The 23,660-nt window shown below is 37.5% G+C and overlaps 1 protein-coding gene across 2 annotated transcripts in view; it reads right to left on the bottom strand.

The window, feature by feature from the left end:
• CNTLN (centlein) overlaps positions 1 to 21,472 on the bottom strand; it is a 310,623-nt gene extending 289,151 nt beyond the window's left edge. For both annotated transcript variants that reach the window (XM_045470092.1, XM_045470093.1), the window contains exons 1-2: positions 21,040 to 21,472; positions 11,879 to 11,967 (exon numbers count right to left, since the gene is read on the bottom strand). In XM_045470092.1, the coding sequence (XP_045326048.1) occupies positions 11,879 to 11,967; positions 21,040 to 21,399 (449 nt within the window). In that variant the 5' untranslated portion in view covers positions 21,400 to 21,472. The remainder of the gene's footprint in view (positions 1 to 11,878; positions 11,968 to 21,039) is intronic.
• Positions 21,473 to 23,660: the final 2,188 nt, after the last annotated feature.

The following is a 23,660-nucleotide window of genomic DNA, read 5'->3' as shown; positions in this document are numbered from 1 at the left end:
GTGTAAAAATTACTTAGAGATAAATCTTAAAAAAAACAACAACAACTTTAAGGTCCTAGAATTTTCATTAGTTACCTTAACTTAAACTCTATACACTGGTTTTTTGGGTGCCTTATATATTGCTTTGTCTCAAAGTAATGATATAGAACAGAACTGATGTTTGAAAAAGAAATCAATAAGATGTTCAGAGCTGAGATACTAAGAGCCTAGACAGAGAGATTGGAAATTAAGGAAAAGAGGAATTACTCAATCTGAGTGACACAGCAAAAGAGAAAGTGACTGAACTTGGAATTGATTTTCTGTTCAAAAAGAGACCAAACAGTATCTTGATTAACTTCAAGATGTGAAATTTAGAGAAAAGGAAGAAAATGGCATGCTTGTGGTCGTAAAATAGTTAAGTAGTAAATAAAACTCACAGGAGAAGCCATTAAGTTCTATAAATATTATACTGAATTTGAAGAGCATTATAGACATGAATTAGAAATGCCAACTAAATGGCTACAGAAAGATATATAAAAGAAAAAGTCCACAGAAAAAGATATAAAATGGTTAAGAGACTTCATTCATGCATAGTAAGAAAAATTCAAGTTAAAAATACCTCAGGATATCATTTTATATCTTTCAGAAAATGAAAAATACACAAGTTTGAAAACAATGTGATAGCCAGGATATGGGGAAAACAGGCATCTTCTTACATTGCTAATATAAATATAAACTGGCACAATTTGGGAATACCTGTCACAGTTACATTTGTATATATGTTTTGATCTAGTCTGTAAGTCTATTGCTATTTAACAAATTCCCCCCAAATTTAGCAGCTTATAATAACACGGAAGGACTGACATCTGTCATGATGATGAGGAGCTCTACTGACCCATTCCCCAGTGAAACTGGTGAACATTATTTTAAAACAATCACTGACAACTTCTATAGTGGTCCTATGGACAAATAGCAAATGAAATATCTTTTCAACCAAATCTACAAAAATTCAAAAAGAAAGGCAACCATTTATGGAAATCAAAAGGGAAAGAATTGGGAAACTCACAAGTGTGAGGATATTACACATTCTTAAATAAACAATGGGTCAAAGAGGAAATCAAAAGAGAAATCAGAAAATACTCTGAGACGAGTGAAACTGAAAAAAAAAATCTCAAAATGTGAAATATAGCTAAAGCAGTGTGTAGAGGAAAATTTATGGCTCTAAATATCTATATTAAGGAAGAAGAAAGGTCTGAAGTCAATAGCCTAATGTTCCACTTTTAGTGAAAAAATAAGAGCTAACTAAATCTAAAGCAAGCAAAAAGGAGGAATAATAAAGATTAGGGAAGATAGTAATGAAATAGAGAATAGAAAAGCAATACAGACAATTAATGAAAACAAGAGCTATTTTTTTAAAAAAGATTGAACAATAAAATGGACAAGTCTTTACCTATATTGACCACAATAAAGAGAGAAGTCTCAAATCATCAGAATCAGAAAGAAAAAAAGGATATTCCTATCAACCTAATAAAAACAAAAAGGATTCTAAAGGATACTATGAAAAATTGTATGCCAGCAAATTAGACAACCTAGAAAAAATAGACAAATTCCTAAAAAGACACAAATTTCCAAAACTGACTCAAGAAAAAAGTAGAAAACCTAAACTCACCTATTCAATTAGCAATAAAAAAAAATTAACCACAAAGCCCAGGACTGGATTGGTTTACTGCCGAATTCTATCAAACATTTTTTTAATCAAACATTTAAAGAACAACTAATACCAGTTCTTAAACAACTCCTCCAAAAAAAAAAAAAAAAAAAACAGAAGACTAGGAAACACATTCCAACTCATGTTTTAAGGCCTGTATTACCCTGATAGAAAAAACAAAGATATCACAAGAAAAAAAAAAAACATAGACTAATATCTCTTATGAATAAAGGCACAAAATCCTCAACAAAATACTAACAAACAAAATCCAATAACATATCAAAAGAATTATACATCATGACCAAATGGAATTTATCCTAGTATTATAAAGTTGGTTTAGCATCTGAAAATCAATTAATGTAATACATTGTATCAATAGAATGGAAAACAAAAGTCACACAATCATCTCAATATACACAGAAATACATTTGACAAAATCCAACAACCTTTCATAATAAAAGCAAGCTAGGAATGTAAAGAACTTCCTAAAATTGCTAAAGAACATCTATGAAAACCCTACAGACAACATTATACTTAATAGTGAAGGGTAGGATGCTTTTTCCTGGTGATCAAGAGTAAGACAAGGCTTAAAAAAAAAAAAGCAAAACAAGGCCATTGGCTCTGGCCTCTTCCGTTCAATGTACTGAAGTTCTAGTCAGGACAAGCAGCCAAGAGAAAGAAATAAAAGGTATCAAGTTTGAAAGGAAGAAGCAAAACTATCTGTATTTGCAGATGATGTGATCTTTGAGAAAATCCTAAAGAATCCACTAGGGGCGCCTGGGTGTCTCAGTCAGTTATACATCTGACTTCTGCTCAGGTCAAGACCTCACCATTAGTGAGTTCCAGCCCTGTGTTGGGCTCTGTGCTGACAACTCAGAGCCTGGAACCTACTTCGGATTCTGTGTCTCCCCCTCTCTCTGCCCCTCCCCTGCTTGTGCTCGCTTGCATGCTCTCTCTCTCTCTCTCAAATTAAAAAAAAAAAAAAAAAAAAGAATCCACAAAAAAAAAATAGAATGATTCAACACACTTGTACGTTATGAGATCAATATGCAAAAATCAATTGTAATCTACACAGTTACACTAATCTGAAAATAACATTAAGGAAACAATTCCATCTACAACAGAATCATAAATAAAATACTTAGAAATAAATTTACCCAAAAAAGTACAAAACATAAACTCTGAAAATTATAAGACATTGTTGAAAGAAATTTTAAAAGACCTGAATAATTGGAAAAATGTCCCATGTTCATGACATAGCAAACTTAATATTGTTAGGATGGCAATATCCCCCAAACTGATCTACATATTCAATACAATCCTATCAAAATCCTAGATCACTTCTTTGTAGAAATTGCTAAACTGATACTAAAATTCACTTGGAATTACAAGGAACCCAGAATAGCCAAGACAATCTTGAAATCAAAGAACAAAACAGCAGAACTCCACTTAACTGATTTCAAACTTACTACAAAACAACAGTCATCAGGACAGTATATCACTGGGACAAGAACAGACATAACAGATTAATGGAATAGCACTGATACTCAGAAATAAGCTCATGCATCTACGGTCACCCAATTTTTTAACAAGCGCAAAGCCCATCCAATGGGGGGGAAATAGTCCTTTCAACAGGTGCCACTGGATATCCACATGCAAAAGAATTAAGTTGCATCCTTAAGTCACACCACTCACAAAACTTAAAATGGATCAAAGACATAAATGCACTGTTACCAATGTTTGTAAGGAATGGAATGGAACAGCTGGAGACAGGGGTGAGAGGGAGACTCCTCATTGTACATTCTTTAACACTTTTAAAATGTTGTGGCATCTGGCTGGCTCAGTTGGTTAAGTGTCCAACTCTTGGTTTCGGCTCAAGATCATGATCTCACGGGTTGTGAGTTCCAGCTCTACATCAGGCTCTGTGCTGACCCCGTGGAGCCTACTTGGGATCCTTCCCCTCCCTCTCTGTCTCTCCCCTGCTTGCACACTTTCTCTATCTCTCAAAATAAATAAACTTAAAAAAAAATTTTTTAATGTTGAACACATAATCATATGCCCATATTACCTAATCAAAATTATGTATTAAAAAGTTACAAAAGAGGGGCACGTGGGTGGCTCAGTTGGTTCTGATTTCAGCTCGGGTCATAATTTCAGAGTTTGTGGGTTCGAGCTCCACATCAGGCTCTGTGCTGACAGCTCAGAGCCTGAAGCCTGCTTCAGATTCTGTGTCTCCTCCTCTCTCTGCCCCTTCCCTACTCACACTCTGTCTCTGTCTCTGTCTCTCTCTCAAAAATAAATAAACATTAATAGAGAAAAACTAACAACTATAAAATCACAATTTTTAACCCTTAATGAAATAATAAATTCAGATCATCAGTGTATACTAAAATTAGGTGAAATGTTGATAGAGAAATGAACACTTGCAGGGCACCAATAGATTATTACCTTTACTTTCTGGATTACATGTTGGCCCTAAGGTAAAAGTACACCTTTACAATGGAGGGGTCAGACTGTCATTACCTTAATGTACTGACCAACATTATCACTACTGAAAGTGGCACAATCAGATAATACGCACTTTCATTTGAGATATACTATGAAGTACATAAAAATATTTGTGCCAAAAAAGTTGAACCTGAATATAATCAAGCTTCAGATTTACCTTTCAGTTTACAATAAAGAGGAAAAGTTAAAATCACAACACAAGGAAGCAATCAAGTGAATCCAGACTACAAGACCTTGTAAAAGACAACTAATAACCATGTTCATTTAACAAAATGATGCCATTAAATAGGCTGTTCTAAAGTGACTAAAGAGACATAATCCACTGATCAAAGTTATCACAAAAGGATATGGATAAGACACGATGTGCCTTCTGACATGATGTAATAAGTATTATATAATAATACCTAAGAAGATCAGACCTGAATCTGAATAACACTCTAGGTGTAACTACAAGTTTATGATACTTATAGGGTACAGAATATTACAATCAGAAAAACCCAAAATGTGAGAAACTCTATAGGATAAATAAACCAACTTATTTATTTATTTTTTAATGTTGTGAAGAGAAAGACAGAAGAGAAGGATATGGAATCTATATATTCAGTGGGTAGACTATGTTTGGATCCTCATAAGAACAAACTAACTTTTTTTTTTTATTTTTCTTAAGTTTATTTATTTATTTTGAGGTAGGGAGGGGCAGAGAGAGAAGAAGAGAGAATCCCAAGCAGGCTCCATGCTGTCAGCACAGATCCCAATACAGGGCTCAATCTAATGAACCATGACATCACAACCCAAGCCAAAATCAAGAGTTGGATGCTCAACCAACTGAGCCACTCAGATGCCCCAGGAGCAAACCAACTTTTTAAAGAAGTATGAGACTATTCCAGAAATCTGAAAACTGACTGGGTATTTAATTGTATTAGGGAATAACTAGAGAATTCTAACTATGATAAAGATTCCATGGTTATATTAAAAAGAGCCCTTATCTTTTACAAAGTTAACTCTCATTCAAGGACTTAGAATCTGTGAATTTGTCTATTTGCTAAAATTCATTTGTAAGCTTACAACCAATACCCATGGCATTTCTCAGTCATTTGCAGGCATGCCCAAGGCAGCAAAAAAAAATTTAAGTCGCCCAAACCACATGTTCCCAGCTGAGGTTAAACAAGGGGCCATTCTGTTTCAGTTCTCATACCATAAACAAGTGTTATTCTCACTTTAGTGCCAAATTTTTCACAATTTTACACTTTCTGTTGATGATTTCACTGTTACAAATGATCACCAAGCATAGTGGTCAGTGTTCCTAAACACAAGAAAATTGTGATGTGCCTCATGAAGTAAAGAATGTATTAAACAATCTTTGTTCAGGCATGGTTATACAGGCTATCATGAGTTCAAAGGTAATGAGTCAACAATACATATTAAATGAGATATCTTCAAAGAGAAATATACATAAAACAAGGTTATATGTTGACCAGTTGACAAAAAGTTGTGGCCAAAGTTCACAGGAACCTAAACCTTTATTTCCCCAGAAGTAGTGGTCCAGTGTTGACTAATTCAATGTTTGCAATGACTTTATTGAACATAACTGCTGTGAATAACAAGAACTGTCAACACTTATGTAATTGTGGATAAAATAACATGATGTCTGGGATTTGCTTCAAAATAATCCATTAGCGGTAGAGGGAGCAGGGAAGCAGAAGGAAGTAAGTTTATTGATAAAATAATATTGGCCATGTGTTGATAATTACTCAACCTGGGTGGTGAGTAAACATAGGAATTCATTAATATATTACCTCTGCCTTTGCATCTAACTGAAATATTCCATAATAAAATAAAACACATACGCACAAATATGTGTATAAGCATACCTCGTTTTACTGTGCTTTGCTATACTGTGCTTTGCAGATATTGAGTTTTTCACAAATGGAAGGTTTGTAGCAATCCCATGTCAAGCAAATCTATTTGCACCATTTTTCCAACAGCATTTGCTTACTTCACATCTTTGTGTCACATTTTGGTAACTCTCGCAACATTTCAAACTATTATAATTGTTTGGGGGCACCACGGACCACATGCAAATAAGATGGCAAACTTAATTGATAAATATTGTGTGTGCTCTGACTGCTCCCCTGACTAGCCATTCCCCTATCTCTTTCCCTCTCATCAGGCCTCCCTGTTCCCTGAGACACAGCAATATTGAAATTAGGCTAATTAATAACCCTACAGAGGCCTCTAGTGTCCAAGTGAAAGGAAGGGTTGCACATCTCTCACTTAAAATCAAAAGGCAGAAATAATTAAGCTTAGTGAAAAAAGGCAAGTAGAAAGCTGAGACAGGACAAAAGCTAGGCCTCTTGCACCAAAAAAAGTTAGCCAAATTGTGAATGCAAAGGAAAAGTTCTTGAAGGGAATTAAAATATCTACTCTAGTGAACACACAAATGATAAGAAAGCTAAACAGCTTTGCTGCTGATATGGAGAAAGTTTTAGTGGTCTGGAGAGAAGATCAAGCCAGCCACAGCATTCCCTCATGCCAGAGCCTAATCCAGAGGAAGGCCCCAACTCTCTTCAATTCTGTGAAGGCTGAGAGAGGTAAAGAAGCTACAGAGAAAAAAACTGAAGCTAGCAGGGATTGGTTCATGAGGTTGAAGAGAAGAAACCATCTCCATGACCCAAAAATGCAAGGTGAAGCAGCAGGTGCTGTTCAATGTACAAGCCCAGCAAGTTATACAGAAGATCAAGCTAAGAGAATTAATAAAGGTGGCTACATTAAATAACAGATCTTCAATGCAGACAGAACAGCTTTGTATTAGAAGATGATGCCATCTAGGACTTTCATAGCCAGAGAGAAGTCAATGCCTGACTTCAAAACTTCAAAGAACAGGCTGACTCTCTTGTTAGGGGCTAATGCATCTGGTGACTTTAAGTTGAAACCAATGCTCATTTACCATGTTGGAAATCCTAGGGCCATTAAGAATTACATTAAATCTACTTGTCTATGCTCTATAAATGGAACAACAAAGTCTGGATGACAGTACATCTATTTACAACATGGTTTACTAAATATTTTAAGCCCACTGTTTTTAAGCCCACTTCTCAGAAAAAGATTCCTTTCAAAACATTACAGCTCACTGGCCATCCACCTAGTTACCCAAGAGCTCTGATGGAGGCATACAATGTTTTCATGCCTGCTAACAAAATATCCATTCTGCAGCCCATACATCCAGGAGTCATTTCAACTCTCAGCTGCCATGGATCATGGTTCTGATGGATCTGGAAAAAATCAACTGAAAAGCTTCTGGAAATGACTCATCATTCCACATGCCATTAAGAACAGCCATGATTCATGGAAAGAGGTCAGAATATCAACATTACCAGGAGTTTTGAGAAGTTGATTCCAACCCTCACTGGATGACTTTGAGGAATTCAAATTCAAGACTTTTGTGGGAGGAGTAATTGCAGGTGTGGTAGAAATAGCAACAGAACTAGAATTAGAAGTGGAGTCTGAAGATACGTTTGAACTGCTGCAATCTCATAATCATACTTTAACAGATAAAAAGTTGCTTCTAATGGATGAACAAAGAAAGAAGTTTCTTGAGTGGTTCTTGGTGAAGATGCCATAAGATTGTTGAAACAACAACAAAGGACTTAGAATCTTTCATAAACTTAGTTTACAAAGTAGCAGCAGGGTTTGAAAGGATGGACTCCACTCCAATTCTGAAAGAAATTCTGTGGGTAAAATGATATCAAACGGCATTGCATGCTACAGAGAAATGTTTTAGAAAGGAAGAGTCAATTGATATGGCAAACTTTATTGCTGTCTTATTTTAAGAAATTGCCACCACAACCTTCAGCAACTACCACTCTTATCAGTGATCAGCCATCAACACCAAAGCAAGACCTTACATGAGCAAAAAGATTACAACTCAATGAAAGCTCAGATGATGGTTAGCATTTTTTTTAGGAAAAAAGTGGTTTTTTTGAACCAATAAAGTATTTTAAATTAAGGTATGTACATTATTTTTTTAGACATAATGCGATTGCACACTAATAGACTATAGTATACTATAAACATAACTTTTATAAGCACTGGAAAACCAAAAACTTCATTTGACTTGCTCTATTGTAATATTCGTTTCATTGTGATGGTCTGGAACCAAACCCACAACATCTCCAAGGTATCCCTATACACAGACATCCCACCAAAAAACTTACCAGAAAATTATAATAAAGTGTCAAAAAGTTTAAAAAGTTAAAAAAGTTACAGATAGGCATTTTCCCAAAAGGGTATTGACATTTGGAGCAGTATGATTCTTTAATGGAGCAGGATTAACCTATTCGTTTCAGTATGGTTAGCAATCTCAGCCTACACCACTATGACAGTAGCAGCACTACTTGAAACTAACAATGCAGGCAAAGATTTACCCAGAAGGCCATTCATCACAGCATGATCATACGATTTTTAAAAAAATAAAATAATCTTAATGTATCAAAACAAGATACCGGTTAAATATAAATATGGTGTATCAAAATAATAAAAATATATTGTAACCAGTAAAAATGATACCGTACTTCCTCTTAAAGATGATTAACTTGGTGAAGATGATACTGACTTCCACAATCACATTGAATTGAATAAATACCTATCAGCATGGAAAATAAGAAAAGGGGCCAAAATTGACCATAAATGTGAGAAACATTGGAAAGACAGAAGGATGTGCTCACAAACCCAGAGAAGAAAAATCAAATCAAAATCTAAATGATGCCTACAGTGGAAGAGGAAGATGCTTTTTCTCAAAGATGCTCAAAGAGACTCTAAGTACCCAATTAGTAAATACAGAGAACAGAAGCCCAAAGTAGTCAAGAAGACTAATAAAGGAACCATTTATCAAAAAGCTGACTCTCTCACTCACTTGAAGCATTTGCCTACAGCAAATGGCCAAAGCTGACTTTCCTTAATCAAAAGAAAATCTTAAGTCTTAAGTTTGAAAGGGCCCACCAAAGGCTGAGAAGGTTGGATTTTTTAAAAACCCAAATTAATAGCTGATATTGAAATTTTACTTTGTACATACAAAGAGACTATCTTGAAAGTTTAATTTAAGCAAGCTACCTAGAAAAAAGAATCATACTTACACTGGATCACAAATACACTTCGTAGCACCTCTACATGCTAAAAGAAGATAACAGAGCTATACTTTCAAAAATCTGAAGGAAATTATGTGGACATAAAATTGCACATTCAGCTAAACTATCAATCAAGCATAAGGACAAAAGAAAGGCATTTTCAGGCATGTAAGGAGTCAGAAAGTGACTTGTGCATCCTTTCTCAGAAATAATATTGAAAACATAACCCAACAAAAAGAAAGATATGGGATACCAGGAACTGTGGAACAAGTCCAAGAGTACAATGAAAAGAAAATCTAAGGTAATAGCTATGAGTAGGTGTAGAAAGCAACTGGTCCAAATTCATACCATAAGCCAAAAGGCTCAAGGAAGAATGTCTTAGGCTGTTAAACAAATACAGACATTCTTTGTGATAAGAAAGCAGAAAAGAAGGACTATTAGAAATTCCAAGGGGAAAAATGTTGTCTAGGAAGATCAAGGCACAGATATTAAACAGACTTAAATGTAACATTATTTGGGTAACTAGTGGACTATACAAAGACAGTGTATTTGACTTTGATTTTGAGAATATTCTTTTTTTGAAAAATAAAGATTCAATGGTATACCATTTTTCCTTTTTCACAAGTGAAAACATACTACATGGTTCTCTAGGAAATAAATGTTCACATAATTATAAAGTTATAAATGCCACTTATAGGCTTCCAGTTTCAAAAGTCAACTCAAATTTCAAAGTATCTCACAGTATGACCTATGAACTACAACATCGGAATTATCTGGAGAGCTGTTTTTAAAAGACTTCTAGGGGTGCCTGGGTGGCTCAGTTTAAAAAAAAAAAAAAAGAAGCATCCGACTCAGGTTCAGCTCAGGTCATGATCTCACAGTTTCAAGTTCAAGCCCTGCATTGGGCTCTGCACTGACTGCAGAGCCTGCTTGGGAATCTCTCTCTCTCCCTCTCTCTCTGCCTCTCCCCTGCTCATGCTGTCTCTGTCTCTCTCAAAGTAAATAAATCAACTTAAAAAAAAATTTTAAGACTTCTGGACCTCATTGCTAGAGATTCAGTAGATCTAGGGAAAAATCCCAGAAATCTGCATTTTAATAAATTCACTAGGTATAGCTTAGGCACACTAAAATTTTGAGAATCATAGCTGTAAAGTAATAATCTCCAAAATTTCCCATTATATATCTTATCAGCATAGGGCTTTTGAGTATACTCAAAAAATATATGTGCATTTATTTACAAAGTGTGTATATATACTTTCGTATGTGTATTATGTATATTAAAAAGTAGAAATCTCAAAGGGTGAGAAAGAGGACTCAACAATATGTTAATATTTCTCTCTCAACCAAGAGGAAAGTGAAAATTAAAGACAGTTTTAGTTAGTTTAAAAAAATAACAAATTAGAAAGCTGGAATATACAAATAAAATGAGAGGAGGATAATGAAAAAAATCACAGAAATTACTACTGAAGTCCCAAGAATGTTTCTTCTAGAAGGCTTATTTGGCTAGAAAACAGAATGCAACTGAGAGTGATCACATTTCATCTCAAGGAAATAATAAGGTACTTCAACAAAAGGCTTAATTCTGATTATCGAAAGGGAAAAACTGATTGATGAATGAGACATATAAGTAACATGAAGAGAAAGTGAATATACTACTTTAAGAGTCCACAATAATGGAGAATGGTAAAACTGTACATAGGTATCTAGCACAGATTTTTAAAAGTCAAATTCCAGACAACACTGGAATGATCCTAGGGCCAGACATACCAAAGGTCAAGTTATCAAAAACTGATATTCAGATTATATAATCATGATTCCAATAAAGACAAAGGAAATGGCATCCATCCATATGCTTAGCTTCTCATTTAGGAAATGTACTGAAATCCATTTAATACAAAAGCAAGTGTTTTAATTGCTATGCTAAGCATCATGGGACTACTGTACACCAAATGTTTGGTAAGGAGTACCCAGCATCACTCTGCTATTTCTAATGACCAAGGAGAGGCTCAGTAATATATAGTTAAATCAATGAGCATCCCCTACAGGGTAATACAGAGTGCTAAGCGAAATCCCTCAGCCTATTCCAGATTACTTTATTCTGGCAAGGTCATCCCAGGCTTTCAGGTACACACTGCAATTACCTTAGGGGAAAACTGAGCCATGTCTAGGAAGGATCATGTCTAGAAAGTTGTCAACAGAGGCAGTTTCAGAGTAAAAAACCAAGTAACAGGTACTTCTCTAATTTTTAAAGTTGTGTCATAATAGCTCAACACACCGACATAAATAGACACACACAAAACACGCACACACATAATGTCTAAGTCACACTTTTATCTCTTACCTCCAAACCTTCCAAATACATCAGAATATAAGTAGGAGATATGGCCTATTTATATTTATTAACTGGCACCCCTTGAAATAAGTCCAATAATTATTAATATCATGCTTCACATTCATTTGGAAATAAAATCTCTTTAGGGGCCTAATGCCAAGTTTTAATAATAAAGCAAAGCAAATTCAACAAACCAAATACTCATGAAAAAATTACTTGGAAGCTCACCGTTCTACAACCAAACTGACTGCTTGTGTGAGATCTGGGTTTGTCACCTGGAGACGTTTCCACAGAGACCATACAAATTCTTTATCAGCCTTAAAGAAACAAAAGACATTTTTAATGCATTGCTTTGTAGCTGTATCAGAGAAGAGAAGACACTACATTAAATTTTAAAATGAAAAATGTTTCTTGATCTCTAGTTCTAGAACTATAAAATAGACTCTTGAAAACTGTAGCAGGAAAGCTTTATTTTAAGAAGTTCTTACACTGGTAACCCACATTCACTTCGACTATTTCTACCACCCACACTTCAGGGTATAAATGATGGAATGCTAAATATCAGTTATTTTGCTCTAAAAGGGAATTGCTCTCTATTTACAGCTCCATTTTTCAGCTCCCCTTTTCAGCAAAATTCCTTGGAAGAGTTGCCTATAAACACAGTCTCCACGTCCTCACCTCAATCACTCTATTACTTCTTCCAGTCAGATGTCCCTCCCTACTATGATGTTAAATTCCTTTTTTAAGGTCCCCTATGTAGCCAAATCCCATAGACAATGAGCAATTTTAGTCCTTACTGCCTAGGTCCATTGTCATCAACTATGGTTGAGAGTTAGGAATCACTTTAGGGGAAGTTTTTAAAAATAGTGATTATCTAGAGATTCTGATTTAATTGGTTTCGGGTAAGGTTCAAGCACCAGTATTTTTTACAAGTTCCTCAGGTGATTCTGTACACTCAGGATTAAATAAGAACCATCGCTCTAGGGGACCTCATAGTTCCATGGTTTCATGTATCAACTCTACACTAAGGACTTCCACATTTCCCGCCTTAGCTATTTCCTCTACCCCTAGGTGCAGACTCCGATTTCTAACTGCCTACTCAATAATTCCACTTGAATACCTAATAGGTATCTCAGATTTAACGTATCCAAAATAAACTTTTTGATTTCCTACTCTTTCACAAACCTACTCCTATGCATCTCAGAAAATGACACCACCATCTAGTCATTTCTTCAAAGGCCTAACACCTACAAGTCAATTCTGGTTGCTCTCTTCCTCACATTTCCTATCCAAACCATTAGTAAGTTCTATTACCTACAAAATATATCCCATTCTAGTTCAGGTCAACCTCTTCTCTTGCCTAGCCATCTATGATGGTTCCCGTAGCCTCCTTATAGCTCAAAAATCTCCACTGCATTCCCATCAGATTAGGAAAATAATCCAAACTCTGTATCAAGGCTACAAAACCCCACATTCTCCGGCCCCATACACACCTCCTCAACCTCATCTATCACTCTGTTCATTCATCATTCACACTAGTCTTCTTGCTCTACTTGTACCAGGGCCTTTGCACATGTACCATCCATCAGATTTTCATGTATATTATTTCCTCACTTCATTCAGGTCTTTGCTTAAATATCACCTCAAGAGAAATCTTCTCTACTATATTTGTAGCCACCGAAACCTTTAAGTCTCTGATAACCCTTTGCCCTGATTAAATTTTTTCACAACACATTTCATTTTATAATACTGTATTTGGTTGGTTGTTTGGTTAGGTTTACTTGTGTGGCAGATATTTTTGTGTCTGTGTCTTTCCTTCCTATTAGAAACCATTTGGCTTTTTGTTGCCCAATTAAAAGAATTAAAAGACAGGCCCCTCTTACCTATGGGTATATGACTAAGTTCTGCCAACAAAATATATGAACTATTGCTAGAAATCTTAAAATTAGACTTATGTCTACCAAACGTGTTACAAATAATTTTTCTCTTGTATGTTGTTGCATATTTATTTATGATGAAGCATTTCAGAAAAGGGTAAGTTATTAGTTTTATATATTCAAATGTATCCATCTTTCCTATTATGGCTTATTGACTTTATGTACCAATTTTTCTAATCAGCCTTCTCTACTCAGAGATTAGAAATGTGTCTACCTATGGGATGCCTGGGTGGTTCAGTTAGTTGAGCAACTTACTCCTGAATTCAGCTTGGGTCATGGTCCCAGGGTCATGGGATCAAGCCCCACATTAGGCTCTGTGCTGTGCATGGAGCCTGCTTGGGATTCTCTCTCTCTCTATCCCTTCCCCATTTGCACATGCACACGCACACTCTCTGTAAAATTAAAAAAAATTATGTACCTATACTTTCTTATAAAATTTTTGTTTTCCTTTTTTAATGCTCAAGTCTTTGATCTACTTTATTTACTTGTTTTAAAGGACTTTTGACAGTCTGAGTAGAAGAGACTACTACCTTTCCTAAACAGTCCTATATATATCATGCTTTACTTTATACCTTTAGAACCAAGAATTTAGAATTTGGGTATTAAAATAATTTGGGTTGGGACACCTGAGTAACTCAGTTCTTAATGAAGCGCCTACTGATTTCAGCTCAGGTCATGATCTCACGGTTCCTAAGATGGAGCCTTTGGTGGGGCTTCACACTGATAACACGGAGACTGCTTGGGATTCTCTCTCTGTGTCTCTTTGCTCTCCCCCATTCTCTCTCTCTCCCTCTTTCAAAGTAAATAAATAAACTTAAGAAAGGAAAGAAGGAAGGAAGGGAGGAAAGGAGGGAGGGAGGGACAGAAGGGAGGGAGGATTTGAGTTAAAGACAAGAAATGTCACTATATAAATCACATGTCGTAACCTGCCTAGAGGGTAGTGAAGGTAAGAAAATATAAACTACGCAACATAATGTGCTCTAATATCTCTAGTTTTAAAAGGTATGCTGAGGAAGTAACAAAATCCCTTTAAACAAATATTATCTAGAAATTTATCTTACAGCTCCCTTCAAAACAAAATAGGGAAGATTTACATGTATTTTCACCTCAACTTTTCTAACTAAAATATTAAGAAAGGTTATTATTGGGGCACCTGGGTGGCTCAGTCAGTTAAGTGTCTGACTTCGGTTCGGGTCATGATCTCATGGTTTGTGGGTTTGAGCCCCACATCGGGCTCTGTGCTGACAGCTCGGAGCCTGGAGCCTGCTTCGCATTCTGTGTCTCCCTCTCTCTCTCTGCCCCTCCCCTCCTCATGCTTTGTGTTTCTCTGTCTCTCAAAAATAAATAAACGTTGAAAAAAAAATTTTTTTAAAAGAAAGGTTATTAAGTAAAAATATAAAAAAGTAGGTTTTCTTTAGTTACTTCCACTTAAATGAGTTACTTCCACTTAAATAAGTTATGATTTAATAACAAAGGACTTAGCTCTAGCACAGTTGAAGAGATATAGCAAGAAGTCAAAAAATATCTGATGAAAAAAAATCTTTACATCTTAATTTGTACATTTTTTCTCTTTTTCCCATTGTTGATAGTTAATGGTTATTTCACATCTCCTGTTCAATCTGCACCAAAGAGAAAGTAACAACAAATTCTTTCTTTTTTCTAATTTACAAATTTCTAAAGTTGTTATTATTATTTTTTTTAATTTGTGGTCAGCAACGGTATTCAGATTCCCTTTGTCACCTAAAAACATTCAAATGTATAAGTGATAGTTTATTTGAAAAAAAAAAAGCAAGTTCTTTTGTAAGTAATAAAATGTTATAAATGGATTGTCAGACTACCGTATTAGTTTTGTGACTTTTCCAGTTATTTATTTATCTAAATGTTTATTTATTTATTTTGAGAGAGAGAGCAAGCAAGGGAGGGACAGAGAGGAGGACAGAGAGAGAATCCCAAGCAGGCTCCACACTGTCAGCACACAGCATGATGCGAGGGGCTTGATTTCACCAACAATGAGATCATAACCTGAGCCAAAATTGAGTCAGACAATTAGCCAACTGAGCCACACAGGTGCCCCAAGTTTTTCAGTTATTTAATGCTGTATAATCTTCAATGTGGTTTATACCTTAAATTACTAAAAAGACCCTCTTTCACATGCAAGAATAAATAAAGCGTCCCCCTAAAAACACAAAACTAATTGCCAAACTATTCCAGACATTATTAAAACAGAAAACTATTGCCAATCATATCCTCTTTATAGTTTCCCTTCTTCAGGGCACATAAATAGGTCCTTTTAAAATAATTTTAGGGGCGCCTGGGTGGCGCAGTCGGTTAAGCGTCCGACTTCAGCCAGGTCACAATCTCGCGGTCCGTGAGTTCGAGCCCCGCGTCGGGCTCTGGGCTGATGGCTCAGAGCCTGGAGCCTGTTTCTGATTCTGTGTCTCCCTCTCTCTCTGCCCCTCCCCCGTTCATGCTGTGTCTCTCTCTGTCCCAAAAATAAATAAACGTTGAAAAAAAAAATTTTTTTTAAATAATTTTAAAAAGGGGCACCTGGGTAGCTCAGTTAGCTGAGCGTCCGATTTTGGCTCAGGGCATGATCTCACGGTTCGTGAGTTCAAGCCCCACATCAGGCTCACTGCTATCAGCCTGTCAGCACAGAGCCCGCTTCAGATCGTCTGTCCCCCTCTCTCTGCCCTTCCCCTGCTTGCACTCTCCCAAAAAACAAAACAAAAAGTTTAATTAATTAATTAAAAATAAAGGGGCACCTGGGTGGGTCAGTTGGTTAAGTGTCTGACTTCAGCTCAGGCCATGATCATGTGGTTCATTAGTGTGAACCCCAGCACTGGGCTTTCTGCTGTCAGCACAGAGCCTGCTTCAAGATCCTGTCTTCTCTCTCTGGCCCTCCCCCACTCAAACCTTTTTTCTCTCTCTCTCAAAATAAACATTTAAAAACTCATAAATTATTTATTCTTACTCCATAACTTTGACACAGAATCAAGTAATTTAAAATTTAAATTAGGGATACCCAGCTGGCTCAGGCAGAAGTACATGTGACTCTTGATTTGGAGTTGTAAGTTCGAGCCCCACATTGGGTGTAGAGATTACTCAAAGAAATAAACTTTTAAAAATAATTTAAATTTAAAAATCCTACTCCGCATAAAGTTTATCAAATTCAGCCTATGAAAGAGTTGACTAAATGCTTGGAGATCTGAATCTAAATTATCTTAGTAGTGTATTGGTCTTGACTTTCACTTATCAGCTGACATGGAAATAAGTATCAACTTTACAGACACAGACATCCAAAACTTTTGTACTTTTTTGTACTCTCCCAGCACCAGGTTTACTGTCTGGCAACATAATAAGAGGAATGAATTCTACTGGAGGAATGAATTCAACAAACATGAAAACTATTTCCTATATTTAAGTAAATAATTTGCCTATCAGAACCCAGGGAAAATAATGAAGTAAGTCTAATTACAAAGTGTGGCACAAAGTAGTCTCTCAATAAATTATTATTGTGTGGGGCGCCTGGGTGGCTCAGTCGGTTAAGCGTCCAACTTCAGCTCAGGTCATGATCTCGCAGTCCGTGAGTTCGAGCCCCGCGTCGGGCTCTGGGCTGATGGCTCAGAGCCTGGAGCCTGCTTCCGATTCTGTGTCTCCCTCTCTCTCTGCCCCTCCCCCGTTCATGCTCTGTCTCTCTCTGTCTCAAAAATAAATAAAACGTTAAAAAAAAATTTTTTTTTAAAATAAATTACAATTGTGAAAAATAATTGCACAAAAAGAGTCACATACTAAAATACAACTACTAACACTGGTGAGGATTCTAATTATACCTTAGGTTCTTAAAATTTTTTTTTCTTTATGAATGACTGGACAAGTTTTCAAAACACCTAAAAATCTAACAAAAAATATAACTGGCTAACTTCTCTGGTTATATATTCTTAATTCCAACATCACATACTTCATTAAACTTAGTTTCATCATTAAAGTTACATTAATAAACATATATTTCATTTCTTTCTTTCTTTTTTTTTTTTTTTTTTTTTTTAGTAAAGCCTACATCCAACCTGGGGCTTGAACTCACAAACTGGAGATAAAGAGTCACATGCTCTGAGGAGCCTGGGTGGCTCAGTTGTTTAAGTGGCCAACTTCGGCTCAGGTCACGATCTCATGGCTTATGAGTTCAAGCCCCACGTCGGGCTCTGGGCTGATAGCTCAGAGCCTAGAGCCTGTTTCGGATTCTGTGTCTCCCTCTCTCTGCCCCTCCCCTGTTCACACTCTGTCTCTGTCTCTCTCAAAAATAAATAAAACATCAAAAAAAAATTTTTTTAAGAGTCATATGCTCTACCGACTGAACCAGCCAGGTATCTATCTATCTATCTATCTATCTATCTATAATTTAAATGCCCTAAATAATTTTTTACCTTAAATTGATTTAGAGGTTTAGTGAGTATTTTTGGATGCTACTGAAAAAGGAAATAAGCTTTGAGATATACATACATATGTCACACTCAAATATATATGTGTGTGTGTATATACATTACACATATATAACATTGCTTTTTCTCTTCTGGTATTCTACAAGTGCTGATAAATGTATATATACACATACTTGCAATATACTGAACTGCAAATAGAACACATTCTTGTCACAAGTAGAACACATTCTTAAAATAATCAAATTAAGAGTATAGTAAAGGTGGGTTCTAAATCAATGGACAAAGCATAAATGTCATGCACTTAAAATTGTTGTAGCACCCTTGAAATTTCATTAGGAAGAAGCTACAGTGGGAAGCTAATGTCTTATCCTCAGTAAGTCCAGTACAGACAGCTTTTCTCTCCACACTGAAGTTAATCATGTTTTCTTTAGCTACGCATTATATGTATGTTGCTTGCTAATCTGAAGCCATATAAAAAAAGCCTTTAATATTATAATCACATAGAGTTGGATGAGAAACATTTGGAACTGAGATAGCCTTCTTATACATGCTTATTCTGAGTAATTCAGTGGGGTGGAGTGGCACATGGAACCACTCAAACTTTCTTTTTCTCTACCAAGTACATATAATTGAATTCCTATAAGCTAAATGTGGAAAAAGAACCAACTATATGAAGCCACTATTTATGACCAGAGACTAACTTGCAGGACTCTTTTCCCCCAAACTATACATTTGACCCATTAGTGTGTCAAATTAATTCAGTAGATCTGAGCAGTATTTTCTTAAAAAGTGTTAATTTAAAAGAAAAATCAGTGTTCATGGTGAACAATTAGGGTAAATATTATTTCTGAAATTCTAGCTATGCATAGGTTGTGCACACTTACTAGGTTAAGGTGAAAATGAACTTATTTTGGGTTGCGATTTTTGAAAGGTTTGAAAAACAGGGTTAATACTATATATTCTTGGGTAATGTGATTTATAACTAAAGAAGTAGAACAAATCAAAAGGTGTAAAAGTGAATTTTAATTACTTAAATGCTTTTTTATAAAACAGTTGGGAATTCAATTATTATTTCTCCTAAGTTTCAAACTGTGGTTTGACCACAGTTTTGAATGGGATACTGCCAATCTCATCTCACATTACTGGAATGCCTATGATCATCTAACAGGGACAATATTACAAAAATCTCAAGAACCATCACTCTAGCCTAATTATGACCATCTCTATTCTTACATCTAGGCATCTACAGTGCCTAGAGCACTTTAATCATCTTCCTAGGCCATATATGTCCAAGGTCACAAGGGCCAACACCGTATTTGAAGCTACATTTTTAAAGAATAGGGAATGGAGGGGCACCTGGGTGGCTGAGTGGGTTAACCTCTGACTTCAGCTCAGGTTATGATCTCGCGGTTTGTGGGTTCGAGACCCACAAAGGGTTCCATGCTGACAGCTCAGAAACTGGAGCCTGCCTCAGATTCTGTCGCTCCCTCTCTCTCAGTCCCTCCTTCACTCACACTCTGTCTCTCTCTCTCTCTCAAAAATAAACATTAAAATAAAAATTAAAAAAAAAAGAATAGGGAGTGGATTTGGGGGTGGGGGTCATTGGGCTGTTTCCAATAGAGTGAGTTCCTTACTCAAGTCAGTTATAAAAAGTAAATATTTCAGCTCCTTAGCCAGCTGTAACTATGGCATATAGAGAGAGGGAAGGGGGAAGAGTATAGAAGTTATGGGCAAATAGCATCTTAGATTAGGACCTGTTAAAGTAACAAAAGCCTTTATCATGGGTTAACATCTTTAAACTATCCAAAGGTGAGGTGTGTAGATGACAAAATGTTTTAATTCACTGGTGTCTCTTATTTGTTCCTTTGCTCCTTATCCAGTAAAGAACAGAAAATCGGAAAATGACAAAGAAACAGTCACATAGTATTTCCCTAACTTGTTTAAGCAAATGTATATTCAATTTGAACAAGACTGTCCTGTTTTTACAGCCTTGACTCCATCAGCAAGGACCTACAAAAGGAGCAAAAGAATCCAATGGAACAAACAGAGAGAATGAAAATCATGAATTTTTACTAATCTAAACTGATGACACTGTTCATAGTTACCTTGGTTTTTAGTAGTTCCTAACTAGTTCTATCTTGAAGACAGAGTGACTCAAACATCTATTGTTGAGTGAATCCCCAGCATTTATATCTCCCAACCCTGTCTAAAGGTTCTGGTAAGATCAGAGAAGAGATGGTGGTAAGGATGCAAAACTAAACTAAAATCAAACCTCTTTGAACATGAGTGCAGTCAAGCTATCTTTAATAACTCTACAAATAACAGGCAAGTAATTCAACAGAATCAATTTAGGAAATGCTTTTTTCACTGGCAACATGATATGAAAATCAAATTTCTCTTTCAAGGATACAGAATTAGTATAACTGATTAATAAACATCAAGCATCATCTATTATGTGTGAAAGTTCCCACCCCAAGGCTCCCTAAAAATTACTGGTCTGTGTTTACAACTTAAGTTTAACTTGACTTAAGAACAAGTGTGGGTTTGAAAATTAAAAACAGGTTCTTTCACCGATGGATTTTATTTTAATAGAAGTGTTTAAACTTTCCTGTTCGATGTATCAACTCGTGGACTGCACTCCACTCCTCTCCAAGTACCACTAACAGTCACAACCAAGAACTTGGTCTTCTGGGGGGTGAGGGGGGTGCGACTACACGTTTTGGTGGCATTCAAGTGAACAAAACCAAACCCGGGCGCCGAGGCGAACCCTGCCCGGCCTGTCCGGGGAGGAGCGGGAGCCCCTGGTCAGGGAGCGGGGCGCTGCTACGTCCCCCCAGCACTAAGCAGCGGGCCGGGCTGCGTGTGGAAACCGGGAGGCAGCGCCGCCGGACGGAGATGGGTGGGTCCCCAACCCGCGCAGCGACGCAGCCTAAGGCAGAGGGAGAGGGGCGCGCCTCCCCATCGGACCGGCCCCGGCCCCGCTGTGTAGGGGAAAGGCCGGAGGCCACCTCGATACCTGACACAGGGCCAGCTCCTCCTTTAGGCTGCTCAGCTCTTCCTCCAGCAGCTGCGTCCGGGTCACCATCGCCTCCTCTACCGAGATGCCCTCTAGTCGCTTGGACCCCATGGGCGAGCTGAGGAGGGGAGCCTGAGCCGGAGCTGCCCCCCCTGGCCCTCGCCGGCCCCCTGACCCTTCTTCGCCCCGCCAGCATATATCGTTTTCGTCCACGACGCCCTCCCGCACTGCATTCGCAAGACCCGAGGCCTCGCTGCGCACTGCGTGTACCACAGCTCCCCGCCCAACACGTGGGGACCAGGGACCCAACTGTCGCGCTGGGGGCGGAGGGAGCGGGGAGGGAGGCGAGCGCGCCGCCATGGCCGCGGCTGCTAACGGGTCAAGTTCCCTCTTGGAAACTCCACCTCCCCTTCCCCATCCTGGCGAGCCCCAAGCTGCGGGCCGCGCATGCGCGAGACTTTTCCCGCCTTGGCGCGCGGGGTCTCGCGCTCGCGGATCTTGGCCAGCTTTCCGCGGGCCGCGCGCCTGGCGCGAGCGTTAGGCTGCGCACGCGCCGTGGCCCAAGGGGTTAGGCCAGAAAGCTGTGCGCGCTACCCCGACGTGCCGGCCCGAGTCTTCAGTTCCCATCGCCACGCCTTCTCGCCCACCTAAAACCCTACCCGCCACTTAGCGCCTAGCTTACATCCCACCTCTTAAAGTCTTCCTTGACAAGCCCCTAGCCCCAAATGATCCTTAACTGTGAATTCCTTCGCCTTCAAGGCCCCTGCCAACTCGTTTGTCACGTTTCATTGACCGCCCTGGAGTGTTAGTTACACAGCTAATCTCTCCAGCGCTGTTGTAAACTCCTTGAGGATCAGGGAATAAGTTTTACACTTAAGTGTTTTCTTCACACCCTTTAGCAAAACTGCTTTACGTACAGCTGACATCCAGCTGAGTGATGTCAGCGAGATGTGGAAAGCCTTGTGCTGAGCTGGGACTATCAGGCGGATTTCCCATTTGAATTATGATCCTTTGCACACCCTTTGTCTTTTGCTTTGCAAGAGACATGATTTCCTTTAAGTTTTTATGGCAGCTTCTTTTAAGCAATTGGCTGACTATCAGAGCGAATGTGACCCACACTGCCCCCCAGTTTGGGTCCTTGGACCAATTTGAAATCAGTAATTCGAGCTTGGTTAAAGAACTGAGATCAGCTTTCTGTGGCTCATCCTCTGTCTCCCTCTCCCTCCCTTTCTCCCTATCCTTCTCCTTCTCTCTCCCTCCCTTTTTTCTTCCTTCCTTCCTGCTTTTTTTATAAGCTTATAATAGACAATAACCTTCTTTTTCTTTGCCATTATAACATGTCCTACTTCTCTTGTAACGGATCCACGTTGAACTAGCACTAGGGTTTTACCAAATACTAGATGGCTTTCTTCTGCAGAAAGGGTTCCAGAATACATAGAGAGCTGAGGTAGGCAAAGGAGGACTGTGGAAATAGGGAGGTGACCACTTTAACTGATGACCGCTTCATTAATCAGAATTACTGCTTTGTGTGAGAATTTAGTTAGCACATGGAAAGACACCCTTCCAATTAGAATCCTGCTGAGGCAGGATGAGTGGGCTTCCTTCCCACTGAAGGTGAATACCTCACAAAATTTATAAAAGGATTATGTTAGAAAAAGTACCAAAAGCCTATCTTAGGAGTAACTCCCATATTGAACATTTACTATATGCTGAGTCCAGGGCTAAATATGTTTCATATATGTACTTATTAAATCCTTACATTACTGTAAAATAGATATTATTTTCACTTTACTAGTGAGAAAACTTAGAGTTAGGAGATTACTGTACCCTGCCTGAAGTCCCACATCTGGTGTTAGAAAAGCTAGAATATGGATCCACTTAATTCTAAAACCTGTCTCTGATCTACCTTTACTCCATACCTGTCACTCGAAATACAGCATTACGTCTGAGCATATGAGATTTCATTGGGTTTAAGACTGAGAATTCTAGTCACAAAATTCACAAGTTTGGCATGAAATCATTATGAATGTACATTCTCAATGGCTATTTGTTATTCAATCAAAAGGGCATCATTTTATCCAATTATAGAAAGATTCTTCTGAAAAACAGTCAAATTTATTATGTTCAATAAATACACATTTGACTTAAAGAAGAATATCCTGAATCTATGGCTAGGTAGATAAGTTTTCTTCTTTTTTTGTTTGGCAAAATACACATAACATAAAATGTACCATTATAACCATTTGAAGTGGCTACAAATAAAATGTCTTGAAGTATATTCACAGTACTAGGCAACCATCACCACTATCTAATTCCAGAACATTTTTCACCCCCCAAACCAAAACCCATGTCCATTGTTTACTCCCCATTTCTACTAACCATCCCACCCCTCAAGCCCCAGGTAACCACCAACTTGCTTTCTGTCTCTGTGGATTTGCCTCTTCTGAATATTTCGTACAAACAGAACCATGCATTATGTGACCTTTTACATCTGGCTTCTTTCCCTTAGTATGTTCTCAAGCTTCATCCATTTTGTAGCGTGTAGCAGGACTTCATTTTCTTTTAGCCAAATAATATTCCATTATATGTATATACCATAATGCGTCTATCCATTTTTCTAT

Source organism: Leopardus geoffroyi, chromosome D4, assembly GCF_018350155.1.
Source record: "Leopardus geoffroyi isolate Oge1 chromosome D4, O.geoffroyi_Oge1_pat1.0, whole genome shotgun sequence".
Lineage (NCBI taxonomy): Eukaryota > Metazoa > Chordata > Mammalia > Carnivora > Felidae > Leopardus > Leopardus geoffroyi.
This window is presented reverse-complemented; position numbering and strand designations above follow the sequence as displayed.